Here is a 26,149-nt window from a genome sequence, read left to right as displayed (position 1 = left end):
CTGATGAAAGGGTGGAACTGAAAGAAATCCGTATTGTAGGGAAATGGTGTTAGGAAAATTGATGGGACTGAAGGCCGATAAATCCCCAGGGCCTGATAATCTACATCCCAGGGTACTTAAGGAAGTGGCCCTAGAAATAGTAGATGCATTGCTGGTCATCTTCCAGAACTCGATAGACTCTGGAACAGTACCCATGGATTGGAGGGTAGCTAATGTTACCCCACTATTCAAAAAAGGTGGTAGAGAAAAAGCGGGGAATTATAGACCGGTAAGCCTGACATCGGTAGTGGGGAAAATGCTAGAGTCCATTATAAAAGATGTAATAGCAGAGCACTTGGAAAGCAGTGACAGGATCGGACAAAGTCAACATGGATTTACAAAAGGTAAATCATGCTTGACTAATCTACTGGAATTTTTTCAGGATGGAACTGGTAAAATAGATAAGGGAGAACCAGTGGATGTGGTGTATTTGGACTTTCAGAAGGCTTTCGATAAGGTCCCGCATAAGAGATTAGCGTGCAAAATTAAGGCACATGGGATTGGGGGCAAGGTATTGACTTGGATAGAGAACTGGTTGGCAGACAGAAAGCAAAGAGTTGGAATAAACGGGTCGTTTTCCGAGTGGCAGGCAGTGACTAGTGGGGTACCGCAAGGATCGGTCCTAGGACCCCAGCTGTTCACAATATATATTAATGATCTGGACGAGGGAATTGGATGTAATATCTCCAAATTTGCAGATGACACAAAGCTGGGTGGGAAGGTATGCTGTGAGGAGGATGTCATGAAACTCCAGTACGATTTGGACAGGTTGGGTGATTGGGCAGAAACATGGCAAATGCACTATAATGTGGATAAATAAGAACATAAGAAATAGGAGCAGGAGTAGGCCAATCGGCCCCTCGAGCCTGCTCCGCCATTCAAGAAGATCATGGCTGATCTGATCCTAATCGCCAATCTACTATCACAGAACCATCTCGTGAATCTAACAGAATTAGACACACGAAATAGGAGCAGGATCAGGCTGCACGGCCCCTGGGCCCACTCCGCTACCCACAGGGCCATGTCCGATCCGAACCTAGACTCATGTCCAAATTCCTGCCCGCTCCCCGTAACCCTTAATTCCCTTTACTTCTAGGAAACTGTCTATTTCTGTTTTAAATTTATGTAATGATGTAGCTTCTACAGCTTTTTGGGGCAGCATATTCCATGGACCTACCACCCTCTGAGTGAAGTAGTTCCTCCTCATCTCAGTTTTGAAAGAGCAGCCCTTATTCTAAGACTATGCCCCCTAGTTCTAGTTTCACCCATCATCGGGAACATCTTCCCCGCATCCACCCGATCCAACCCCTTCACAATCTTATATGTTTCAATAAGATCGCCTCTCATTCTTCTGAACTCCAAAGAGTAGAGTCCCAATCTACTCAGCCTCTCCTCATATGTCCATCCCCTCATCCCCGGGATTAACCGAGTGAATCTTCTTTGTACTGACTCGAGAGCAAGTATGTCCTTAAGTATGGACACCAAAACTGTACGCAGTATTCCAGGTGCGGTCTCACCAATACCTTGTACAACTGAAGCAATACCTCCCTATTTTTATATTCTATCCCCCTAGCAATGAAAGCCAACATTCCATTGGCCTTCTTAATCACTTGCTGCACCTGCATACGAACCTTTTGAGTTTCGCGCACCAGGACCCCCAGATCCCTTTGTACTTCAGTACTTTCCAGTTTCTTGCCATTAAGTTAATGACTTGCTCTACGATTTTTCCTGCCAAAGTGCATAACCTCACACTTTCCAGTATTGTATTCCATCTGCCAAATCTCTGCCCACTTACTTAGCCTGTCTATGTCCCCTTGCAGGTTTTTTATGTCCTCCTCACTCACTACTTTCCCTCCCATCTTAGTATCATCTGCAAACTTTGATATGTTACACTCGGTCCCCTCCTCCAAATTGTTAATATAGATTGTAAAGAGTTGGGGACCCAGCACTGACCCCTGCGGAACACCACTAGTTACTGATTGCCAGTCTGAGAATGAACCATTTATCCCAACTCTCTGCCTTCTGTTAGATAGCCAATCCTCTATCCATGCCAGAATATTACCCCCAATCCCGTGATTTTTTATCTTAAGCAATAATCTTTTGTGTGGCACCTTGTCAAATGCCTTTTGGAAGTCTAAATACACTACGTCCACTGGCTCCCCTTTATTCACCCTGTATGTTACTTCCTCAAAGAACTCCAGCAAATTTGTCAAACATGACTTCCCCTTCATAAAACCATGCTGACTTTGTCCTATTAAATTATAATTATCCAAATGTCCTGTTACTGTCTCCTTAATAATGGACTCCAAAATTTTACCTACCACAGATGTTAGGCTAACCGGTCTATAGTTTCCAGCCTTCTGTCTACTGCCCTTTTTAAATAAGGGTGTTACATTAGCAGTTTTCCAGTCTGCCGGGACCTTTGCTGAGTCCAGGGAGTTTTGGAAAATTATTACCAATGCATCCACAATCCCTACCGCCACTTCCCTCAAGACCCTAGGATGTAAGCCATCAGGTCCAGGTGATTTATCCGCCTTGAGTCCCATTATTTTACCGAGTACCAGTTCCTTAGTGATTTTGATCGTGTTTAGCTCCTCCCCCCCCTATAGCCCCCTGTTTGTCCAGTGTTGGGATATTCTTAGTGTCCTCTACTGTAAAGACTGATACAAAATATTCATTCAGTGTTTTTGCCATCTCCATATTTCCCACCATTAATTTCCCGGTCTCATCCTCTAAGGGACCAACATTTACTTTAGCCACCCTTTTTTCTTTTTATATAACTATAAAAACTCCTACTATCTGTTTTTATATTTTTTGCTAATTTACTTTCATAATCTATCTTCCCTTTCTTAATCAATCTTTTTGTTATTTTTTGCTGTCTTTTAAAGTTTTCCCAATCCTCTATCCTCCCACTAGATTTGGCTACCTTATATGCCCTTGTTTTTAGTCGAATACTATCCTTAATTTCTTTACTTAGCCACGGATGGCTGTCTTTTCTTTTACACCCTTTTCTTCTCAGTGGAATATATATTTTTTGGAAGTTGTAAAATAACTCCTTAAATGTACACCACTGATCATGTATCGTCTTACCCTTTAATCTATTTTCCCAATCCACTCTACTCAATTCCGCTCTCATACCTTCATAGTCTCCTTTATTCAAGCTTAGCATGCTTGTTTGAGATCCAACCTTCTCACCCTCTAATTGAATATGGAATTCAACCATGTTATGGTCACTCATTCCAAGGGGATCCTTTACTAGGACATTTTTAAGTAATCCTGTCTCGTTACACAGGACCAGATCTAAGGTTGCTTGCCCCCTGGGCGGTTCAGTTACATACTGCTCAAGAAACCCATCCCTAATACACTCAATGAACTCATCCTCAAGGCAGCCCTGCCCAATTTGATTTGTCCAATTAATATGATAGTTAAAATCCCCCATAATTATAGATGTTCCCTTATTACAAGCCTCAACTATTTCCCGATTGATACTCCGTCCAACAGAGTTGCAACTGTTCGGAGGCCTATAGAGTACGCGCACTAGTGTTTTTTTGCAAATGTGAGGTTATCCACTTTGGTATCAAAAACAGGAAGGCAGATTATTATTTGAATGGCAATAGATTGGGAGAAGGGGAAGTGCAAAGAGACCTGGGTGTTCTTGTGCACCAGTCGCTGAAGGTAAGCATGCAGGTGCAGCAGGCGGTTAAGAAGGCAAATGGTATGTTGGCCTTCATAGCGATAGGGTTTGAGTACAGGAACAAGGATGTCTTGCTACAGTTGTACAGGGCCTTGGTGAGACCGCACCTTGAGTATTGTCTGCAGTTTTGGTCGCCTTATCTGAGGAAGGATGTTCTTGCCATGGAGGGAGTGCAGCGAAGATTCACCAGGCTGATACCTGGGATGGCAGGAATGACGTATGAGGAGAGATTGTGTCGATTGGGCTTATACTCACTGGAGTTTAGAAGATTGAGAGGGGATCTCATCGAAACCTATAAAATTCTGTCAGGTCTGGACAGACTAGATGCAGGAAGGATGTTTCTGATGGCCGGGGAGTCCAGAACCAGGGGTCATAGTCTAAGGATAAGGGGTAAGCCATTTAGGACTGAAATGAGGAGGAATTTCTTCACCCAGAGAGTGGTGAACCTGTGGAATTCTCTGCCACAGAGGGCGGTGGAGGTCAGTTCATTAAGTATATTCAAGAAAGAGTTGGATATATTTCTTAAGGCTAAAGGGATCAAGGGATATGGGGAGAAGGCAGGGACAGGGTACTGAATTTGGATGATCAACCATGATCTCATTGAATGGCGGAGCAGGCTCGAAGGGCCGAATGGCCTACTCCTGCTCCTATCAAAATATATAAATCGGTACTTCTGTCATTCTGTCTGTCTGTCTGTCTATCTGTCTGTCATCGCGTGTGCGTTGCGGGTATGCACTCGAAAGTTACAGGGCGTACCTACGCGCGCGTTACCTCCAAAGAAAGCTTACGCTTCCGAGACGGTTTTAAGCGTATTTACGTTTCGGCCGGGCTAAAATTGCGCCCGCGGTATCCCAAAAACCTTCAACATTCCGCTCATTAGTATCTCATTATCCGCTCATTAGCGACAGAGTGACCTCGAGCTCGACCAATCGTACGCCGGGTTGCTGGCGTGTGCCGCCGGGCCAATCGGTGCGCGTGTGGCCGGGCTTTATCGTTCTGAACCGAGGTGAGTCGCCGCCATCTTGATTCCAAACTTTTCCTTTCTTTTTCCCGCTTTCTGCGTCTTAAAAAAAAGCGTTGCTTTTAAAACACATATTGTTTTTTAAAAAAATGATTTAGAAAGTAATTAACTTATCTAATCTCATTAATTTTCCTACCTTTCCCCGTTTTTCCAGGTAGGCCTAGAAGCCTCGGCGTCTCCTCCGCACCCACGCCCGAGCTAGGCACCTCCCGGCCCCACTCGAAGGCTGGAGGGCCGAGCCTCAGCCCAGCGCCGCTAGGGTGCGCGCGCAGCAGGAGCTGAGACGTCTCTCTCTGCCGGGGCTTGCTGAGCGTCCAGCGTTACCCTGGCAACGGGCGCAATCGGCGGTCTTCACCTCTGGGGGGGGGGCGGCCGCGACCCTCGGGGGGGGGGGGGGCCGCGACCCTCGCCGGGGGAGGGGGGGGGGCCCGCGCGCGCGCGCAGCAGGAGCAGCTGAGACGCGGCGTCTCTCTCTCTGGCTTGGTCAGCGTCATGGTTGCCCTGGCAACCGGGCCCGCCGGCCGAGAGAGACGCCGCGTCTCAGCTCCTGCTGCGCGCGCAATCGGCGGTCTTCACCTCCGGGCGGCGGGGGGGGGCGCGACCCTCGGGGGGGGGGGGCGCCCGCCGCCCTCCCTCCCCCCCCCGCCCTCCATCCCCCCCTCCCTCCCTTCCCCCCCGCCCTCCCTTCCTCCCTGCCCTCCCTCCCCCCCCGCCCTTCCCCGCCCTCCCTTCCCCTCCCCTGCCCTCCCTTCCCCCCCCTCCCTTCCCCTCCCCCCCGCCCTCCCTTCCCCTCCCCTGCCTTCCCCCCCTCCCTCCCTTCCTTCCCCCCTCCCCTCCCCCCGCCCTCCCTTCCCCGCCCTCCCCCTCCCTCCCTTCCCCGCCCTCCCCCTCCCCCCTCCCCCTCCCCCCCGCCCTCCCTTCCCCTCCCTTCCCCTCCCTTCCCCTCCCTCCTCCCCTCCCGCCCTCCCTTCCCCTCCCCCTCCCCTCCCTCCCCCTCCCCTCCCCTCCCTCTCTTCCCCCCACCCCTCCCCTCCCTCTCTTCCCCCCAGTCGCGCTCTCTCTTCCCCCCAGTCGCTCTCTCTCTTCCCCCCAGTCGCTCTCTCTCTTCCCCCCCAGTCGCTCTCTCTCTTCCCCCCCAGTCGCTCTCTCTCTTCCCCCCAGTCGCTCTCTCTCTTCCCCCCAGTCGCTCTCTCTCTTCCCCCCAGTCGCTCTCTCTCTTCCCCCAGTCGCTCTCTCTCTTCCCCCCAGTCGCTCTCTCTCTTCCCCCCAGTCGCTCTCTCTCTCTCTTCCAACAACAACATGCCCTCGAAAAAGCCTCGGCACCGCCGGGCACTTCAGCTAGTCTTCTGTGTTTCTATGATTCTCTCACCAGAAGAAATAGTTTCTCTGTATCTACCTATTGAATCCCATAATAATTTTAAATACGTAGATTATTACACCCCTCAACCATCTTCACACTTCATCTGCCATAGTTTTGCCCACTCACTTAATTTGTTCGTGTCTATTTGTAACTTCCTGTTCCCAGACCTATTGGGGAATTTCATTCTAATTTGGTGCTTAATATGGAAAGAGTACAAACCAAATCTGTTGGATTAAATATGCTCACTACTACACAATATAGTCCTGAAATTCCAATAGGAAGGCCAAGTTTCAGTTGGGTGGGAGCTGGAATTTAGAACGGAACCCGGTCCAGAGACCTACCAAAATTCTGCCTGATGTATACTGCCTAGTAAATTCTGACTGAGCACGGGTATCAGGTGAGTCTTCTGCCTGCCCACAGAGTCAAGGGCAGTTCCTCGGAATCCTGTTCCTGGACGCTCATACAAGGCTTCCATGGAACCCTCATGAACTGAGAGCTGCAATAAGTATTGTTGACGCTCTTGTACTTGCCCAGACTAGATTCCGATCCCGTGCCAGGACTTAAGTTATGTAGCTTGCCTGACAGGCGCCAGAATTTGGGGTGCAGCCCGGCTCTACTGGGTTACCGCCCTCTATATTGCCCAGGAAATTCCAGTTGGGTGGGGAGCACACAAGCCTTCCAAATTTTGATACCTTTAAGAGCTGAAGACATAAACACATTTTTCTTTGGCACCAGGATAGTTCCCTGGGGCTCCCTACCGCTGCTGCTGTAGGCTGGTGGATCAGGGTGGGCACCACTGAAGTGTGCTTACAGACACATGACCCTGTGAATGATCCCATCCGCGGGATTTGGGGCAGAATCTGTGGCGCATTCCCTTTTGGCTTATGACTGTTCTGCTCTGCAGCAGTTATCTGCATTGTTTGAATGTGCCTTCTCTGCCACCATCGTGAAAGTTCAGAAACTAGCAAATTCCAAATCTTGAAATCTTTTATTGTATGTGTGCCTTGTTTGTAAAACAGTTCTACTCCTCCCACCCCACCTACAAAAGCATCTGAGTCCAGCAAAGCTGATGATACTAAACTGTTGAACATTGTACTTTGTGGTAAATAAGAATTGTGAGCTGCAGGCATAAATTGCCACATGGGACCATGATATAGTGGCAATAACAGAGACCTGGCTCAAAGTAGAGGAGGATTGGGAACTTAATATTCCTAGCTACAAGGTATTCAGTAAAGATAGGGAAGGAAAAAAAGGTGGCGAGTGGCTGTATTAATGAAATAAACTATTATAGCACTGGAGAGGGATGATGTAATAAAAACAGAAAATGCTGGAAAAGGATGATGAAGTTGTGGGGCCAAAGACAGTCTATTTGGTTAGAATTAAGGAACATTAGAGGACAATCTACAGGAAACTCTCGTTTAAACGGCACCTAACTATCCGGAATTCTCTATTAACCGGCAAAATTCATACTCCGAAAACAACGCCTCAGTAACCGGAAATGTTGCCAAGTCCAAGTCTCCCGCGGTGGCCGAGTTAGTCAGTGGGGGTAGTTCTCCAAACTGCCACTACTCGGCTTCTTGGCGCTGTCGGAAGTCCGAACACCTCAATAATAGGAGTCTGACTCTCCCGCGCTGCCGGGAGTACCCAATTACTGTATACTGCTCATTTCTTGATTTTTTTATTTTTGTTTGTTAAAAATAACCTCGGTAGATAACCCCGTCCGTCATCCGGAATTTTTAATCAACTGGCACCATCCCAATCCCGTCGGTGCTGGATACCAAAGAGTTTCCTGTATACCAATAGAGGAGCTACTGGGTTTATACTATAGGCCACCAAATAGTGGGAAGGAGATAGAGGAGCAAATTTGCAGACAAATTACAGAAAAATGCAAGAACTACAGAGTAGTGATAATAGGGGACTTCAACTATCCCAATATAGACTGGGACAGTAACAGTGTAAAGGGCAAAGAGGGAGATGAATTCCTGACGTGTACAAGAGAACTTTCTTGATCAGTGTGTTTCCAGCCCAACAAGGAAGGAAGCAGTGTTGGACCTAGTTCTGGGGAATGAAGTGGAGCATGTTTCAGTGGGACAGCATTTGGGGAACAATGATCATAATATCATCAGGTTTAAATAGTTATGGAAAAGGGTGAGGTACAGTCAAGCATAAAAATACTTAACTGGGCTAACTTCAGTGAGTTGAAAAGGGATCTAGCCCAGGTGGATTGGAATCAAAAATTGGTAGGCAAAACAGTAATTGAACAATGGGAGGCCTTCAAAGAGGAGATGGTTCGGGTACAGAATAGACACATTCCTATGAGGAGAAAAGGAAGGGAATCCAAAACTAGAACTCCCTGGATGACTAAAGATAGAGATTAAAATGAGGCAGAAAAAGGAGGTACATTGTGGCGGTACCACCGGTTGTACCTTACATAAAGACACATAATTCCCTTTAACTTACCTGTTGGGGCCATTGCCCCTTTAAGACGCGCCCTAGCGCGCTGACGTCATGTCATATACGACGTGATGTGCGTGCGCCGGCACAGCCCGGCCTAGCGTCTTCGGCCTCAACGGCCAGCCGACGGGAGCGACGCGATCTTCCGCTCCCGCGGCAAGCACTGGCCTCGCGACCTCGGCCTCAACGGCCAACGACGCGCATCACGTGACGCCCTAAGCACGGGAAACGCGAACAACGTGATGACATCATCAAGCTCCCCACAGGACTGCGAACTCAGTCCTTGTGGAGTCCCCGCTGGGACAAGACCTATACCACGGTGCTCCTACAGTCAGCCATCTTACCTGATGTACTTAGTCTGTTCCTGTAAATAAACAACTTGTTAATAGTTCATCGAAGTCAAACTCTCTTATTTAGTGGCGATCTACACGAACCGCTACATTGGTGACCCAACGACGTGAGTACGGGAGTTCATCAATTCCTACACTACAATTGGTGACCCCGTATCCGTGAACGATTTTCACGGTAGCAATGCGCAGCCTGACCCTCGTCTTCACAGAGGTACAGCACGCCCAACGGCAACCGTCGACCACCAACGCTACATTGGTGACCCAACGACGTGAGTACGGGAGCTCATCAATTCCAACGCTACAATTGGTGAACCCGTGTCCGTGAACGATTTTCACGGTAGCAACGCGCGCCTGAACCTCGTCTTCCCACAAGACGACCAACGCACAACCGACGAACAACCACGGAACAGCAACCGCCTCACTCCACCAAAGGCGACCCCGTCTTTGCGAACGTATTCGCAAGGTAAGCACAGCGTGGAGCAGATCCCGTTTGACACGGACAAACCTCAACCGGACCCCGTTCGTTTTTTTTTTGTGAGAAATTTTCACAAAAGAAGCACGCCATGGAAGCACCAGCCGTTTTGCTGTCGCTACCGCAATCCAGGGAGCCACAGTCTCCCTCGTGCTTTATACCGGTAGAAGCCCCGTTCGACGAGAACATTGATGCGGCGCCGACCACACACTTGCTCACGGTCCCCGTACTCGTCTTTCCTACCGTCACACGGATCGTCCGCCTCTACGTCCACAGCGACAGCAAGTATAAATCTCTCCAAGCGCAGGGTACAGCATGTTCGGGCCCACAAAATCGGAGCGCGCCCTGCGGGGATACCACGAGGACTCGCCCCCACGAAACACGAGGACCCATCCCTCGCGAACCACGAGGACCCATCCCTCGTGAAAAACGACGACTCCTTCTCCGCCGACGACGCACCAGCCCTTCAGCCTGCTGGTTTGTGTTACCTACCACACGATTCGGCGTGAACAAAAGGCGTGCCGCCCTCCCGGCTGTTTTCTCCTAAATCTACAGCTGTTACAAGTCTTGCCGCCCTCCAGGCAGAGTTAACCCCTCCTGAAAGCAACAACAACCTGGACCGTTGCCGCCCTTTCTCCAGTTTTCCCTTTAACAAACGCAAATGTCTACTGAAGCTGCACACATCGAGGACGGGTCCAACGGGCATCCTGCGGCCGCGGTCAGCCACGTGAAAGTTGCTAGCCTCACCGATCACAGGTTAACGCAGTAACTCTTCACCCTCTGTTGTGTTAACGTCGTAGCACTATGGCACGCACCGTTCTGCGTGTTCCAGCCTCCTGAAGGTTTCGCTCACCTGTCGGCGAGTTCACTCACCTCGCCTGTCAAGTCCTCCTGGAACGTTCGTTTGGCGTTCCTGCAGAGTTCGTTATAACAAGGACTTGTTCCAACATCAACAGAGTCATCGCCCGCGTCCGCCCAACCTGCCCGTCACTCTGACAAGGCCTGCTGTTTCGCACGTCTCCACGGTCCTTTGCCTGACGGATACACTTTATTCGCCACGATGCACGTACGGATCCCCTCACGAGCAGCATCTTCGGAACTCGCTCGCCAAGCCGAGACAGCACGACCGCCGAGACCACCAGCGTCAGACCATCTCATCCTTGGACTTTCGTTAAAACGAATTCTGGGGGGGCCCATGTGGCGGTACCACCGGTTGTACCTTACATAAAGACACATAATTCCCTTTAACTTACCTATTGGGGCCGTTGCCCTTTTAACTTACCTGTTGGGGCCATTGCCCCTTTAAGACGCGCCCTAGCGCGCTGACGTCACGTCACGTACGACGTGATGTGCATGCGCTGGCACAGCCCGACCTAGCGTCTTTGGCCTCAACGGCCAGCCGACGGGAGCGACGCGATCTTCCGCTCCCGCGGCAAGCACCGGCACAGCCCGGCCTCGCGACCTCGGCCTCAACGGCCAGCGACGCAATGACGCGCATCACGTGACGCCCTAAGAGTGGGAAACGCGAACAACGTGATGACGTCATCACGCTCCCCACAGGACTGCGAACTCAGTCCTCGTGGAGTCCCCGCTGGGACAAGACCTATACCACGGTGCTCCTACAGTCAGCCATCTTACCTGCCATCTTACCTGATGTACTTAGTCTGTTCCTGTAAATAAACAACTTGTTAATAGTTCGTCGAAGTCAAACTCTCTTATTTAGTGGCGATCTACACGAACCGCTACAACATGATAATTATAAGGTTAATAGTACAGTAGAGAACCAAGCTGAATTACACTCCTCCATGTTGAACACCACTTGAAAGAAGCACTGAGAGTAGCAAGGGCACAGAATGTACTCTGGGTGGGGGACTTCAATGTCCATCACCAAGAGTGGCTTGGTAGCACCACTACTGACCGAGCTGGCTGAGTCCCGAAGGACATAGCTGCCAGTCTGGGCCTGCTACAGGTGGTGAGAGAACCAATATGAGGGAAAAACCTACTCGACCTTGTCCTCACTAATCTACCTGTCGCAGATGTATCTGTCCATGACTGACTTGGTAGCAGGGAGCACCGCACTGTCATTGTGGAGACGAAGTCCTGTCTTCACACTGAGAACACGCTCCATCGTGTTGTGTGGCACCACACCGTGCTAAATGGGATAGATTCAGAACAGATCTAGCAGCTCAAAACTGGGCATCCATGAGGTGCTGTGGGCTATCAGCAGCAGCAGAAATGTATTCCACCACAATATGTAACCTCATGGCCCGGCATATCCCTCACTCTAGCATTACCGTCAAGCCAGGGGACCAACCCTGGTTCAATAAGGAGTGTAGAAGATCATGCCAGGAGCAGCACCAGGCGTACCTAAAAATGAGGTGCCAACCTGGGGAAGCTGCAACACAGGACTACATGCATGCTAAAAAGCGGAAGCAGCATGCTTATAGACAGGGCTAAGCAATCCCACAGTCAACGGATCAGATCAAAGCTCTGCAGTCCTGCCACATCCAGTTGTGAATGGTGGTGGACCATTAAACAACTAACGGGAGGAGGAGGCTCCATGAATATCCCCATCCTCAATGATGGTGGAACCCAGCACGTGAGTGCAAAAGACAAGGCTGAAACGTTTGCAACCATCTTCAGCCAGAAGTGCCGAGTGGATGATCCATATCGGCCTACTCCTGAGGTCCCCACCATCATAGAAGCCAGTCTTCAGCCAATTTGATTCACTCCACATGATATCAAGAAACGACTGAGCGCACTGGATACAGCAAAGGCTATGGGCCCTGACAACATCCTGGCTATCGTGCTGAAGACTTGTGCTCCAGAACTAGCCGCGCCTCTAGCCAAGCTGTTCCAGTACAGCTACAAAACTGGCATCTATCCGACAATGTGGAAAACTGCGCAGGTATGTCCTGTCCACAAAAAGCAGGACAAATCCAATCTGGCCAATTACCGCCCTATCAGTCTACTCTCAATCATCAGCAAAGTGATGGAAGCTGTCATCCACAGTGCTATCAAGCGCTATTTACTCACCGATAACCTGCTCACTAATGCCCAGTTTGGGTTCCGTCAAGACCACTCTGCTCCCGACCTCATTACAGCCTTGGTCCAAACATGGACAAAGGAGCTGAATTCCAGAGGTGAGGTGAGTGTGACTGCCCTTGACATCAAGGCAGCATTTCACCGAGTATGACATCAAGGAGCCCTAGTAAAACTGAAGTCAATAGGAATCGGGGGGAAAACTCTCCACTGGCTGGAGTCATATCTAGCACAAAGGAAGATGGTTGTGGTGGTTGAAGGTCAGTCATCACAGTCCCAGGGCATCGCTGCAGGAGTTCCTCAGGGCAGTGTCCTAGGCCCAACCATCTTCAGCTGCTTCATCAATGACCTTCCCTCCAACATAAGGTCAGAAATGGGGATGTTCGCTGATGACTGCACAATGTTCAGCGCCATTCACAACTCCTCAGATAATGGAGCAGTCCATGCCCGCATGCAACAAGACCTGGACGACATTCAGGCTTGGGCTGATAAGTGGCAGGTAACATTTGCGCCACAGAAATGCTTGGCAATGACTATCTCCAACAAGCGAGAGTCTAACCACCTCCCCTTGACATTCCACGGCGTTACCATCGCTGAATCGCCCATCATCAACATCCTGGGGGGGGGTCACCATTGACCAGAAACTTAACTGGACCAGCCACATAAATACTGTGGCAACAAGAGCAGGTCAGAGGCTAGGTATTCTACAGCGAGTGTCTCACCTCCTGACTCCCCAAAGCCTTTCCACCATCTACAAGGCACAAGTAAGGAGCGTGATGGAATACTCTCCACTTGCCTGGATGAGTGCACTCCCTCCACCACTGGTGTACCGTGGCTGCAGTGTGTACCATCTACAAGATGCACTGCAGCAAATTGCCAAGGCTTCTTCGGCAGCACCTACCAAACCCATGACCTCTTCCACCTAGAAGGACAAGGGCAGCAGGCGCATGGGTACACCACCACCTCCAAGTCACACACCCATCCTGACTTGGAAGTATATCGCCGATCCTTCATCGTCGCTGGGTCAAAGTCCTGGAACTACCTACCTAACAACACTGTGGGAGTACCTTCACCACACGGACTGCGGCGGTTCAAGAAGGCGGCTCATCACCACCTTCTCGTTGGCAATTAGGGATGGCCAATAAATGCTGGCCTTGCCACCGATGCCCACATCCCATAAAAAAACAACAAATAAAAAAAAATAGAAAGCTGAATACACCAAAAATAGTGAGGAACCAAGGAACTAATATTACATAGGATAAACGACGCAGAAACAGACCATTCGGCCCAACCAGTGCATGCTGGCGTTTATGCTCCACTCGAGCCTCTTTCCGTCTTTCCTCATCTAAATCTATCAGCGTAACCCTCTATTCCCTTCTCCCTCATATGCTTGTCCAGCCTCCCCTTAAATGCATCTATACTATTCGCTTCAACCACTCCCTATGGTAGCGAGTTCCACATTCTCACCACTCTTTGGGTAATAAAGTTTCTTCTGAATTCCCTATTTGATTTCTTGGTAACTCATAGAGTCATAGAGTCATAGAGTAATACAGCACGGATAGAGGCCCTTCGGCCCATCGTGTCCATGCCGGCCATCAAGCCCTGTCTAATCTAATCCCATATTCCAGCATTTGGCCCGTAGCCTTGTATGCTATGGCATTTCAAATGCTCATCCAAATGCTTCTTAAATGTTGTGAGGGTTTCTGCCTCCACAACCCTTTCAGGCAGTGAGTTCCAGACTCCAACCACCCTCTGGGTGAAAAAGTTCTTTCTCAAATCCCCTCTAAACCTCCCGCCCTTTACCTTGAATCTATGCCCCCTAGTTATTGACCCCTCTACTAAGGGGAAAAGCTCCTCAGCATCCATCCTATCTATGCCCCTCACAATTTTGTACACCTCAATCATGTCCCCCCTCAGCCTCCTCTGCTCCAAGGAAAACAAACCCAATCTGCCCAGTCTCTCTTCATAGCTGAAGCGCTCCAGCCCTGGTAACATCCTGGTGAACCTCCTCTGCACCCTCTCTAACGCGATCACATCTTTCCTGTAGTGTGGCGACCAGAACTGCACACAGTATTCCAGCTGTGGCCTAACCAGTGTTTTATACAGCTCCATCATAACCTCCTTGCTCTTATATTCTATGCCTCGGCTAATGAAGGCAAGTATCCCATATGCCTTTTTTACCACCTTATCCACCTGTTCCGCCGCCTTCAGGGATCTGTGTACCTGCACACCCAGATCCCTCTGACCCTCCGTCTTGCCTAGGGTCTTTCCCTTCATTGTGTATTCCCTTGCCTTGTTAGACCCCCCAAAGTGCATCACCTCGCACTTTTCCGGGTTAAATTCCATTTGCCACTGTTCCGCCCATCTGACCAACCCATCTATATCGTTCTGCAGACTGAGGCTACCCTCCTCGCTATTTACCACCCTACCAATTTTAGTATCATCCGCGAATTTACTGATCATACCCTTTACATTCATATCCAAGTCATTAATGTAGACCACAAACAGCAAGGGACCCAGCACCGATCCCTGTGGTACCCCACTGGCCACAGGTTTCCAGTCACAAAAACAACCTTCGACCATCACCCTCTGCCTTCTGCCACTAAGCCAGTTTTGTATCCAATGTGCCAAGGCACCCTGGATTCCATGGGCTCTTACCTTCTTGACCAGTCTCCTGTGCGGGACTTTATCGAAGGCCTTACTGAAATCCATGTATACCACATCCACTGCGTTACCCTCATCCACACACCTAGTCACCCCCTCAAAAAATTCAATCAAATTAGTCAGACATGATCTTCCCTTGACAAAGCCATGTTGACTATCCCTGATTAATCCTTGCCTCTCCAAGTGGAGACAAATTTTGTCCCTCAGGATTTTTTCCAGTAATTTTCCTACCACTGATGTTAGGCTCACTGGCCTGTAGTTCCCCGGTTTTTCCCTACTACCCTTCTTGAATAATGGTACTACATTAGCGGTTCTCCAGTCCTCTGGCACATCCCCTGTGGCCAGAGAGGTCCTGAATATATGTGTTAGAGCCCCCGCAATCTCCTCCTTTGCCTCACACAGCAGCCTGGGGTACATTTCATCCGGGCCTGGGGATTTATCCATTTTTAGGCCAGCTAAAACCACCAATACCTCCTCCCTCTCGATGTTAATATGTTCGAGCATATCACAGTCCCCCCGCCCTATTTCTATGTCTACATCGTCCTTCTCCATAGTGAAAACAGATGCAAAAAATTCATTTAGAACCCCTCCTACATCTTCCGGCTCCACACACAGATTGCCACTTTTGTCCCTAATGGGCCCTATTTTTTCCCTAGTTATCCTTTTACCCTTAATATACTTATAAAACATCTTCGGATTTTCCTTTATTTTGCTCGCCAGTGTTATTTCATGGCCCCTCCTTGATCTCCTAATTTCTTTTTTAAGTATCCCCCTGCACTTTTTGTACTCCTCTAGGGCTTCCTCCGTCTTTAGCCTTTTGTATCTACCAAAAGCCCTCCTTTTTTTCCTAATCCATTCCCGTATATCCCCTGACATCCACGGTTCCCTGTGGTTTTTGGAACCACTCTTGACATTTATGGGAACATGTTGCCCTTGTATGATCTCAATCTCCCTTCTGAAAGCCTCCCATTGCTCCGATGCGGATTTTCCTACAAGTAGCTGATCCCAGTCCATTTTGGCCAGATCCTGCCTTATCCTATTAAAATCGGCCTTCCCCCAATTTAGAACCTTTATTTCCGGCCCATCCCTGTCCTTTTCCATGACCACCTTAAATCTTACCATATTATGGTCACTATCACCAAAGTGCTCACCTACTAGCACTTTTTCCACTTGGCCGGTCACATTCCCTAGAATTAGGTCCAGTACCGCCCCCTCTCTTGTAGGACTTTCTACATGCTGGCTCAAAAAGCTCTCCTGGATGCACTTTAAGAATTCTACACCCTCTGAGCCTTTCACACTTTGACTATCCCAGTTAATATTGGGGAAGTTGAAATCCCCCATTATTATTACCCTATTATTTGCACATTTCTCTGAGATTTGCCTACATATCTGTTCCTCTATTTCCCCCTGACTGTTTGGAGGCCTATAGTACACTCCCAGCAAAGTGCTTGCCCCCTTTTTGTTTTTAAGCTCCACCCATATGGCCTCATTAGAGGACCCTGCTAATATATCATCCCTCCTTACTGCAGTAATTGACTCCTTAATTAATATTGCGACACCCCCTCCTCTTATACCTCCCCCTCTGTCTCGCCTGAAGATTCTGTACCCCGGAATATTGAGCTGCCAGTCTTGCCCCTCCCTCAACCATGTCTCCGTGATAGCAACAATATCATACTCCCATGTGTTTATCAACACCTTCAGTTCATCCACCTTATTTGCAAGACTCCTTGCATTAAAATAGATGCCATCCAGCCTTGCCCTTATATATTTGCCCTGTCTACCAAGCTGACTTGTTTTTTCCTCCATAATTGGCAGCACATCCCCCCCTATTTCAGCTTCCCTCTGTATCCCATCCCCCTGCCAAGTTAGTTTAAACCCCCCCCGACAGTGCTAGCAAACCTCCCCGCAAGGATATTTGTCCCGCTCTGGTTCAGGTGCAACCCGTCCGACTTGTACAAGTCCCACCTTTCCCAGAAGCAGGCCCAGTGATCCAGGAAAGTAAAACCCTCCCCCCTACACCAACTCTTTAGCCACGCATTCATCTGCTCTATCCTCCCATTCCTATACTTACTAGCACGTGGCACTGGGAGTAATCCAGAGATTACACCCTTTGAGGTCCTGCCCTTTAATCTGTTACCTAGCTCCCTAAATTCTTGATGCAGGACCTCATCCCTCTTTTTACCTATGTCGTTGGTACCAATGTGGACCACGACCACTGGCTGTTCACCCTCCCCCTCCAGAATGCCCTGCAGCCGCTCAGTGACATCCTTGACCCTGGCACCAGGGAGGCAACAAACCATCCTGGAGTCACGTTTGCGGCCACAGAAACGCCTATCTGTTCCCCTTACTATAGAATCCCCTACCACTATTGCTCTCCCACTCTTTTTCCCCCCCCTCCTGGGCAGCAGGAGCACCCCCAGTGCCAGGAAGTTGGCTGCTGCTGCCTTCCCCTGGTGAGTCATCCCCCTCAACAGTATCCAAAGCGGTATACCTGTTTGAAAGGGGGATGTCCGCAGGGGTTCCCTGCACTACCTGCCTGCCTTTGTTGCTCCGCCTGATGGTCACTCCCTGTGCTGCCCTACCCTGAGGCGTGCACAACTCGCTAAACGTGGTATCCACGAGCCTCTCAGCATCGCGCATGCTCCACAACCCATCCACCCGCAGCTCGAGCGCCGCAATGCGGTCTACAAGTAGCTGCAGCTGGATGCATTTCCCGCACACATCTTATATTGATGGCCTTTAGTTGTGCTCTTCCCCACAACTGGAAACATTCTCTCTCTATCCACTCTCAAAACCTTTCATAATTTTAAAGACCTCTATTAGGTCACACCTCAGCCTGTTCATCCTTTCCTGATATGTATACCCTCGCATTTCTGGTATCATCATTGTAAATTTTCTCTGCACCCTCTCCAGTGCCTCTATATCCTTTTTATAATATGGCGACCAGAACTGTATGCAGTACTCCAAGTCTGGTCTAACCAAGGTTCGATACAGGTTTAGCATAACTTCCCTACTTTTCAATTCTATCCCTCTAGAAATAAACCCTAGCGCTTGGTTTGCTTTTTTTTATGGCCTTGTTAACCTGTGGTGCAACTTTTAGTGATTTGTGTATTTGTACTCCGAGATCCCTTTGTTCCTCTACCCCACCTAGACTCGCATCTTCCAAGTGATCTCCCTATCCTTCCTACCAAAATGTAACACCTCACATTTATTTGTGTTGAACTTCATTTGCCAATTATTTGCCCATTCTGCAAGTTTATTAATGTCCTCCTGTAATTTGTTGCAGTCCTCCTCTGTATTGACTATCCCCTCCAATTTGGTATCATCCACAAATTTAGAAATTGTGTTTTTGATTCCAAGGTCTAAATCATTAATGTAAATTATGAACGGCAGTGGTCCCAGCACTGATCTTGTGGAACACCACTACCCACCTTCTGCCACTGTGAATAGCTACTCTATGCTTTCTGTCTTGAAGCCAGCTAGCAATCCATTCTGCTACTTGTCCCCGACTCCGCATTCTCTGATTTTATTCATTAGTCTATTATGGGGTATCTTATCGAAGGTCTTTTGAAAATCTAGATAAATTACATCTACTGCATCACCATGTCTACTCTCTCTGTTACCTCTTCAAAAAATTCAATAAGGTTGGTCAAGCAAGATTTTCTCTTTTGAAATCGATGCTGACTGTTCATTATTATACTTTTCATTTCCACATGTTCTTCTATTCTCTCCTTTAGTAGGGATTCCATTATTTTTCCTACTACTGATGTTAAGCTGACTGGTCTATAATTCCCTGAACATGTTCTTATCCCCCTTCTTAAATATAGGTATTACATTAGCTGTCTGCCAGTCCTCTGGCATTACACCTTTTTCTAATGAATTATTAAATATGTGTAGTGATGCCTCTGCTATCTCTTCCCTGGATTCTTTCAAAATGCGTGGATGCAATTCATCCAGACCAGGGGTTTTTATCCTCTTTGAGTTTGATTAGTTTATTTAATATATCCCCTTTTTTAAATTTTAAATGAACTTTGGTGAGACCACACCTGGAGTACTGCGCACAGTTTTGGTCTCCTTATCCGAGGAAGGACTTACTTGCCTTAGAGGTGGTGGAACGAAGGTTCACTAGATTGATCTCCGTGATGAGAGGGTTGTCCTACGAGGAGAGATTGACTAGATTGGGCCTATACTCTCTGGAGTTTAGAAGAATGAGAGCTGATCTCATTGAAACATACAAGATTCTGAGGGGGAATTGACCAGGTAGATGTTGAGAGGATCTTTCCCCTGGCTGGAGAGTCTAGAACTAGGGGGCCTAGTCTCGGGATAAGGGTCGGTCATTTAAGATTGAGATGAGGAGGAATTTCTTTACTCAGAGTGTTGTGAATCTTTGGAATTCTCTACCCCAAAGGGCTGTGGATGCTGAGTCATTGACTATGTTCAAGGCTGAGATAGATAGATTTTTGGACTTTATGGGGATTGGGCAGAAAAGTGGAGTTGAGGTCAAAGATCAGCCTTGATCTTATTGAATGACTGAGCAGGTTCGAGGGGTCGTATGGCCCACTCCTGCTCCTAACTTTTATGTAGAAAGTACAGAGGAGATTTTAAAAAGGGAATAAGAGGGGCAAATAGAGCGTATGACAATAGATTAGCGGTTAACATAAAAGGGAACCCAAAAGCCTTTTATAAACATATAAATAGTAAAAGAGTAGACAAAGGGAGAGTGAGGCTGATTAGGGACCAAAAAGGAGAACATCTTGTGGAGGCAGAGGGCATGGCTGAGGTACTAAATGAGTACTCTGCATCTGTCTTCACTAGAGAAGAGGATGCTGCCAATGTAACAGTAAAGGAGAAGGCAGTACCGATACTGGACAGGATAAAAATAACTAAAGAGGATGTACGTGAAAGGTTGGCAGTCCTCAAAGTAGAAAAGTTACACAGTCTGGATGGGATGCATCCTAGGTCACTGAGGGAAGTAAGGGTGGAAATTGTGGAGGCTCTGACCACAACCTTCCAATCCTCCTTGGATATGTGGGTGGTGCCAGATGATTACAAATTCTACACCCCTGTTCAAAAAAGGGGAGAGGAATAAACCCAGCAACTACAGGCCAATCAGCCTGATGTTGATGGTGGGGAAACTTTTAGAGACAATGGGGAGCAATTTTAACCCCAAAGCATAGGTGGGTTAGGGTTGGGTGGGAGTAAAGTGTTAAAATAAACTGAATCCTGACCCCAACCAGACCACTTGTGGTTTTAACGGAGGCGGGACAGGGTGCGAGCTTCCAACACGCTCACGGGCGACGGGTTGGCACTTTAAATATTATACTGAGACTACGTGCCTCACTTGGAAGCACCATTGCAAATTTAACTGTTGACAGGTGGGTTTTCCAGGCCTCGGGGAACCCACCAGCTAAAGGAAGGCGAAAAGACGGTTGGATCTAGCAGGAAAGTGCCTTACCACTTACTTGCTGGATCTAGTGTCCCTGCCTCGCCAACCTCCTCCCCCTGACCCATCCAATCTCTCCTGACCTCTTACCCGAGACCTCTGACCCCCGCCCCTCACTCCCACCCCCCCCCCCCCCCCCCCCACACACACACACACACAATGCAGCCTCCGATCGCCGATCCCCCTTCTGGCCCCCCCCCCCCCCCCCTCCCACCACAAGACTTCCGGCCTCTGGCTACCCCCAGACCTCCGGCCGCCCCCGGAAGGCAGAATGCCTAGCATAACAAAACCGTAACCCCATCAAGGGATTCGGATGATCTAAACCACCATCTGAATCCCGGAGATTATTATGAAGAAGAAATTTAACTGAGGTAATTAATTAGATCTAGCTGCTCTGAAACACACTTAGAAATATTCAGTACATAATCTGCAGTGATCATTTGTACTCCATTGAATGATGCAAGGAAAGCTTTCTCTTGCTCATGGGCTATCCCTCATTTCCTTGAAAAACTGCAGGAAAATATATTTAAAATGAAATTAATGTCCTTCATCAGTGATATTTCAAAGTTTAAAAATGCACAGATTTAATGTTCATAGCCTGCTATTGTCTCCCAGTTCTACGGAAGCAGGCATGCCATGTGAAAGAAGTGATTATACAAAGTGGCTCAATTGGAGAGATTTTATGTGTACCATATTTTTGGAACTATTCCATAGGTTGCAGTAGTTGTGGTGTTATAGTTGACGCTTTACCCTACTCGGACTGATCTCAATTAATGCTGGAGTTTTGGAGGGCTCAGTTTTTCTTTTCTTATACAGGGATGGGGGAAAGTTGCTCCAAACATTGCCCCGGCACACCTCGCCCTTCCCCTCAGCATGTCATTTTTTGTGAATTGTCCTCCTCTTAACCTCTCACAGGCATGAGGTCCACCTGTCTAGCCAAAATATATGTTTCCCCTTGTTGAACTGATGCTTGAATCCCCTAATCTCCCTGCTGCTGTGATCTGACCCCAGATGTGAAGTACTTTGAGACATTTTGCTGTGTTAAGGAGCTAAATAAATGTAAGATGTTTTCCTTGTATTTCATCGCTATTCCAATGTAATTCAAGTTTAAAAACAATATAAAGTTAAAAACATATTTTAGTTGACTGAAAATTGTATGCAAAATAATACATTTAATGTATATAATTACAGGTTATTTTGGTTCAAGTCAACCCAGGTGAGACATTTACTATAAGAAGAGAGGATGGGCAGCTTCAGTGCATTACAGGTAAGCTACTGTCAATAAATCATCAATATTTAGTTGTCCAGGATGTCTCTGGAGCTTGTGATGAGGTGTGGCATCTTGGTCTCTCTTGATGTATTTGGTAAACCCTTGAACTAGATGTGTGAATTTCTCAGAATGCATTGGGTCATGGTAAATGAATGCTTTTTGAGATTTTTTTGTAGCACCTACATAAGAGTTCTGTTAGGCAGGTATACTTGGCTCCACTCTTCCATTGGAATAAATTATTGTTCTGAGTTTTCTTGAAGATTCCTGTTCTTGTAGTTGTCTAAATTTGTATCAATGTCTCAATGGTGGTTTTTCTCTGCAGTCTGCCAAACTGGCTTTTCCAGCTATTGCTTTTAAAAATAGTACAGTCCAAAGCCATAGAAATCAATAATCTTAACCAGGAGTCTACACCAGAGTCCCTCATCAATGATGGAGAAATGTGGTTTGGCAGTCAATTCTCTACAAGATTATGTCAGAGGAGCACCACAAGAGTTGCTAGCAGTAAGTCAGACCTCCATGATTATGCCGAGACCACAAGAACTGTTAGGGCTTGATTTTGCCAGGCCCAAGGAGGCAGGAATGGAGGCGTGTGAGTTGTAAAAATGGCGGGCGGTTCCGATCCCGCCTCTGAGCAATTTTCCCACATTCGTGGTTTCAGACCCCGTTTCCATCCTGCTTCCAAGAGGTGGGATAAGCCCTTAACTACCAGTTAATTGCCACTATAATCCCATTTTGAGACGCCTTTCTGAATTTAAGACATTTCCCCCGTGCTGCACATCTCTGGAACACGCCAGTTAACCCTGGCTGCCTCACAAGTGGATGGCTTACTAACAGCTGCAGCTCCACCATTAAAAAAGACTTTCCACCAATGATCATTTGCAGGTGGCAGAACTTTGTTGTCTCAGGTCTGGGGGAACTTTTAGCAGGCCTACTCATTGTTGTGGAAGTTTGGAGCCTGACACCCATCTCCAGTGTGACCACCTGGGAAACCCCTCTCCCCACATTGACACAGCGCTTCCTCAACTGAGGTATATACCAGAAGCATGGGAACCATTTATTTCCTTTCCTCCTGGACATCAGATTCGGACGAAGACCAGCCGCGGCAGCAGCAGGGTCTACAGACAGAGGATCAGCTACCTCAACATGACTGAGCAGCAGTGCCAAAGGAGGCTCAGACTTTCGCGAGAGGTAGTCGCTGACATCTGCACAATGGTGCACCAAGACCTGGAGCCCAGAGGATCCGGTGGACACCCCTTACCATTGGCAGTTAAAGTCACCACCGCACTCAACTTTTTTGCTTCAGACTCATTCTAGGGATCAGCAGCAGACATCAGCGGCGTCTCCCAGGCAGCCACACACACTTGCATCACGCAGGAAACTGATGCCCTCTTTGCCATCGCGCACAATTACATCAACTTCTCCAAGGACCAAGCAAGTGTAACCGCGCGTGCGGTTGGGTTTGCCAATCTGGCAGGCTTTCCAAGGGTGCAGGGCACCGTATACTGCACACATGTGACCCTTAAGGCACCCCATCACAATCCAGGTATTTTTGTCAACCGCAAGGGCTTCCACTCCCTCGACATACAGCTGGTGTGTGACCACAATAAGGAAATTTTGCATGTTTGCGCCAAGTACCCTGGCAGTTGCCATGACTCCTTCATCCTGCCCCAGTCTAGTGTGCTGCCGCTCTTCAGTCCGCCAGACCAACTTTTCGGATGGCTGCTTGGAGACAAGGGCTATCCCCTGAAGACGTGGCTAATGAAGCCATTGAGGAGCCCTTCCAACGATGCTGAGGAGCGCTACAACTCCAGCCACATTTCCACCAGATCCATAATCGAGCAAACCATCGGCTTGCTGAAGATGCAATTCAGATGCCTTGATAAATCAGGTGGAGCCCTGCAGTACTCAGCAGCCAGGGTCTCCAGAATCGTTGTGGTCTGCTGTGCACTTCACAACATGGCACAGCATCGTGACTTGCAGCTGTCTGAGGTGCAAGTGGCTGATCGCATAGTCTCCTCAGATGAGTAGGAGGACACCGACAATGAACAGGTTGCGGAGGTGCATCAACCAGCGGCTCCAGCACATGAGCACATTGCTGCAAGGGACGCACTCATCTTGGCCAGATTTGCTTAGCCTGCACAATCAAACACGTTTGCATCGAACCTTCTTACCAGAGCATCGACAATGGACAAGAACCTGCGGATTCCTATCACTCTGACCTAGTTGCAAGTTGCCCTAAGGCCTCCATGTGGAAGATCCATTTGTGAAATGACACAGGCCACAACTTCAACAGCTTGCCATCAAATTTGTTTATCATCACAATTCACGGATGGTTTTTCAAAAATAAACATAACAGGACACCCAAGTGACTACCCTTGTGACTACTTGTGCTTTATCATCCTCTTACGCGTGCTCCTACGTGGTGCTTCCCCTGTGGCTTCAGCAGATGTGGAGGCCCCTTGCTCACATTCTTGCTGCTCCTGTCTCGACACCTTTGGCGAGCACCCTCTGGGGTTGCGAGCCTGTGAGAGCACGTCAACATTCTGCTGCTCCTGCGGCTGTGCAGGGGCTGAGACGACCATTTCAGTTGGGTGAGGACTCTGGTGGGACTCTGACCGAGGGCTTTGCAGTGGCATGGTCGTGTGAGCACTTGGAGAGGAGCCCCCACTTCCTTATTCTCTGCCACCAACATCCCTCTCATGGGTCAGCCCCACTTCAGCACCTTGCTGCACTTCAGGGGAGCCATGAGGACCCGTTTCTGCAGTGGAAGCCCTACTCCATGAAGGCCTGATTTCTATGCTCAATAGCTGACCATCGCTCCTCAAGAGATGTCAGTCTATTCTGAACAATCACCATGTTTTCAATACCCTGGCGACTAAGCTGTTCCATGGCCGTAGCCATCCTTTCCCCTTCCGTAGCCATCCTCTCCTCTATGGTAGCCAGCCTTACCACGGAGGTAACCATCCTTTCCACGTCTGTGATGATGTGTTCATGCGCCAATGTCTCCACAAAGGCTCTGCTCATGTTCGCGATGGACTCCTCCATTCATTCCACACTCACAGCGACCCTGGAGACAAAACCTGCCAGACTCTGCTGCACCTGTTCCTGGAGTTCCAGCACCGCTCTCCTGGATGGACCTGGAGGCACAGGGTCGACATGCAGCTGAGCCAAGCTGGGAGAGTATTCCACCCTCCGACAAGGACTCTCCACTGCTGTCCCTGACTCCACCATCTGCTGATGCACACGTGTGATCTGTGATACACCAGGCGACAACACTACTCTATCTCACAAAGGTCCCACCGAGGTGTGAGTGTCTTGAGCTGGTGCTCGGTACGCTGAATTCTGCTGATGCTGTGCCCTCAGAGGTTGCAGCTTACTCTGAGGAGTCTTCAGGCTCAGGCTGCTCCTCCTCCTGGAGAGTGGGGACAGGGGCTGTCGATGGTCCTGTGGGGGAGTAAAGGAAAGAGTTAGAGATGTGAGATAAAGGTTGCATGCACATTGAATTGTGCAGATGATCATAATCAATCTGTTAGAGCATCAGAATCATTATCAGTCACTCATGCAATGTCAGAGAGATGCAAAACTATTCTGTCACCAACTTGCTGTGATGCGCCCGTCTGTCCGTCCCCCACTTGCGCATTGTCCTCCACTCCCATGAGTTCCAGGGCCGCCGCCTCTGCATTGGTGAGCTGGGCTATTGAGGGTGGCCCTCCTCCTGTCATCGCACTTTCCCTCTTATTGTGGGCTCTCTTTTCCTGCAATGAGGGACACAAGTGGAGATTGAGTGAGAATGAGTGAGTGAGAGTAGAGAATCCATAACATAGATGCTGTACTCCCTGTTTACTCACGATTGCGTGGCCACGCACAACTCCAACTCCATCATCAAGTTTGCTGATGACACTACCATTGTAGGCCTGATCACGTATGGTGACTAGACAGGCTACAGGGAGGAGGTAAGAGCCCTAGTAGAATGGTGCAAGTACAACAACCTCTCCCTCAACATCAGCAAAACAAAGGAGATGATCGTGGACTACAGGAAGCAGCAGGGGGAGGGACACTCCCCAATCTACATCGAAGGGGCTGAGGTGGAGAGGGTTAGCAGCTTCAAATTCCTGGGTGTATTCATTACGGAGGACTTAACGTGGTCCAATCACATCGACGTCGTAACCAAGAAGGCATGCCAACGCCTGTTCTTCCTCAGGAGACTGAAGAAATTTGGAATGGCCCCCCAGATTTTCACCAACTTCTACCGGTGCACCATCGAGAGTATCCTGTCCGGCTGCATCACTACCTGGTATGGCAACTGCACCGCCATAGACCGCAAGGCTCTACAGATGGTG

General features: G+C 48.7%; 1 protein-coding gene across 2 annotated transcripts in view; it reads left to right on the top strand.

The window, feature by feature from the left end:
- The window catches only part of fndc3a (fibronectin type III domain containing 3A), a 347,342-nt gene that overhangs the window by 126,617 nt on the left and 194,576 nt on the right, over positions 1-26,149 (top strand). For both annotated transcript variants that reach the window (XM_086006446.1, XM_086006447.1), the window contains one exon: positions 21,731-21,806. In XM_086006446.1, the coding sequence (XP_085862572.1) occupies positions 21,731-21,806 (76 nt within the window). The remainder of the gene's footprint in view (positions 1-21,730; positions 21,807-26,149) is intronic.

This window comes from Somniosus microcephalus, chromosome 14, assembly GCF_052327205.1.
Source record: "Somniosus microcephalus isolate GS21.2 chromosome 14, FLI_Smic_1.0, whole genome shotgun sequence".
NCBI classification, from domain to species: Eukaryota; Metazoa; Chordata; class Chondrichthyes; order Squaliformes; family Somniosidae; genus Somniosus; species Somniosus microcephalus.
This window is presented reverse-complemented; position numbering and strand designations above follow the sequence as displayed.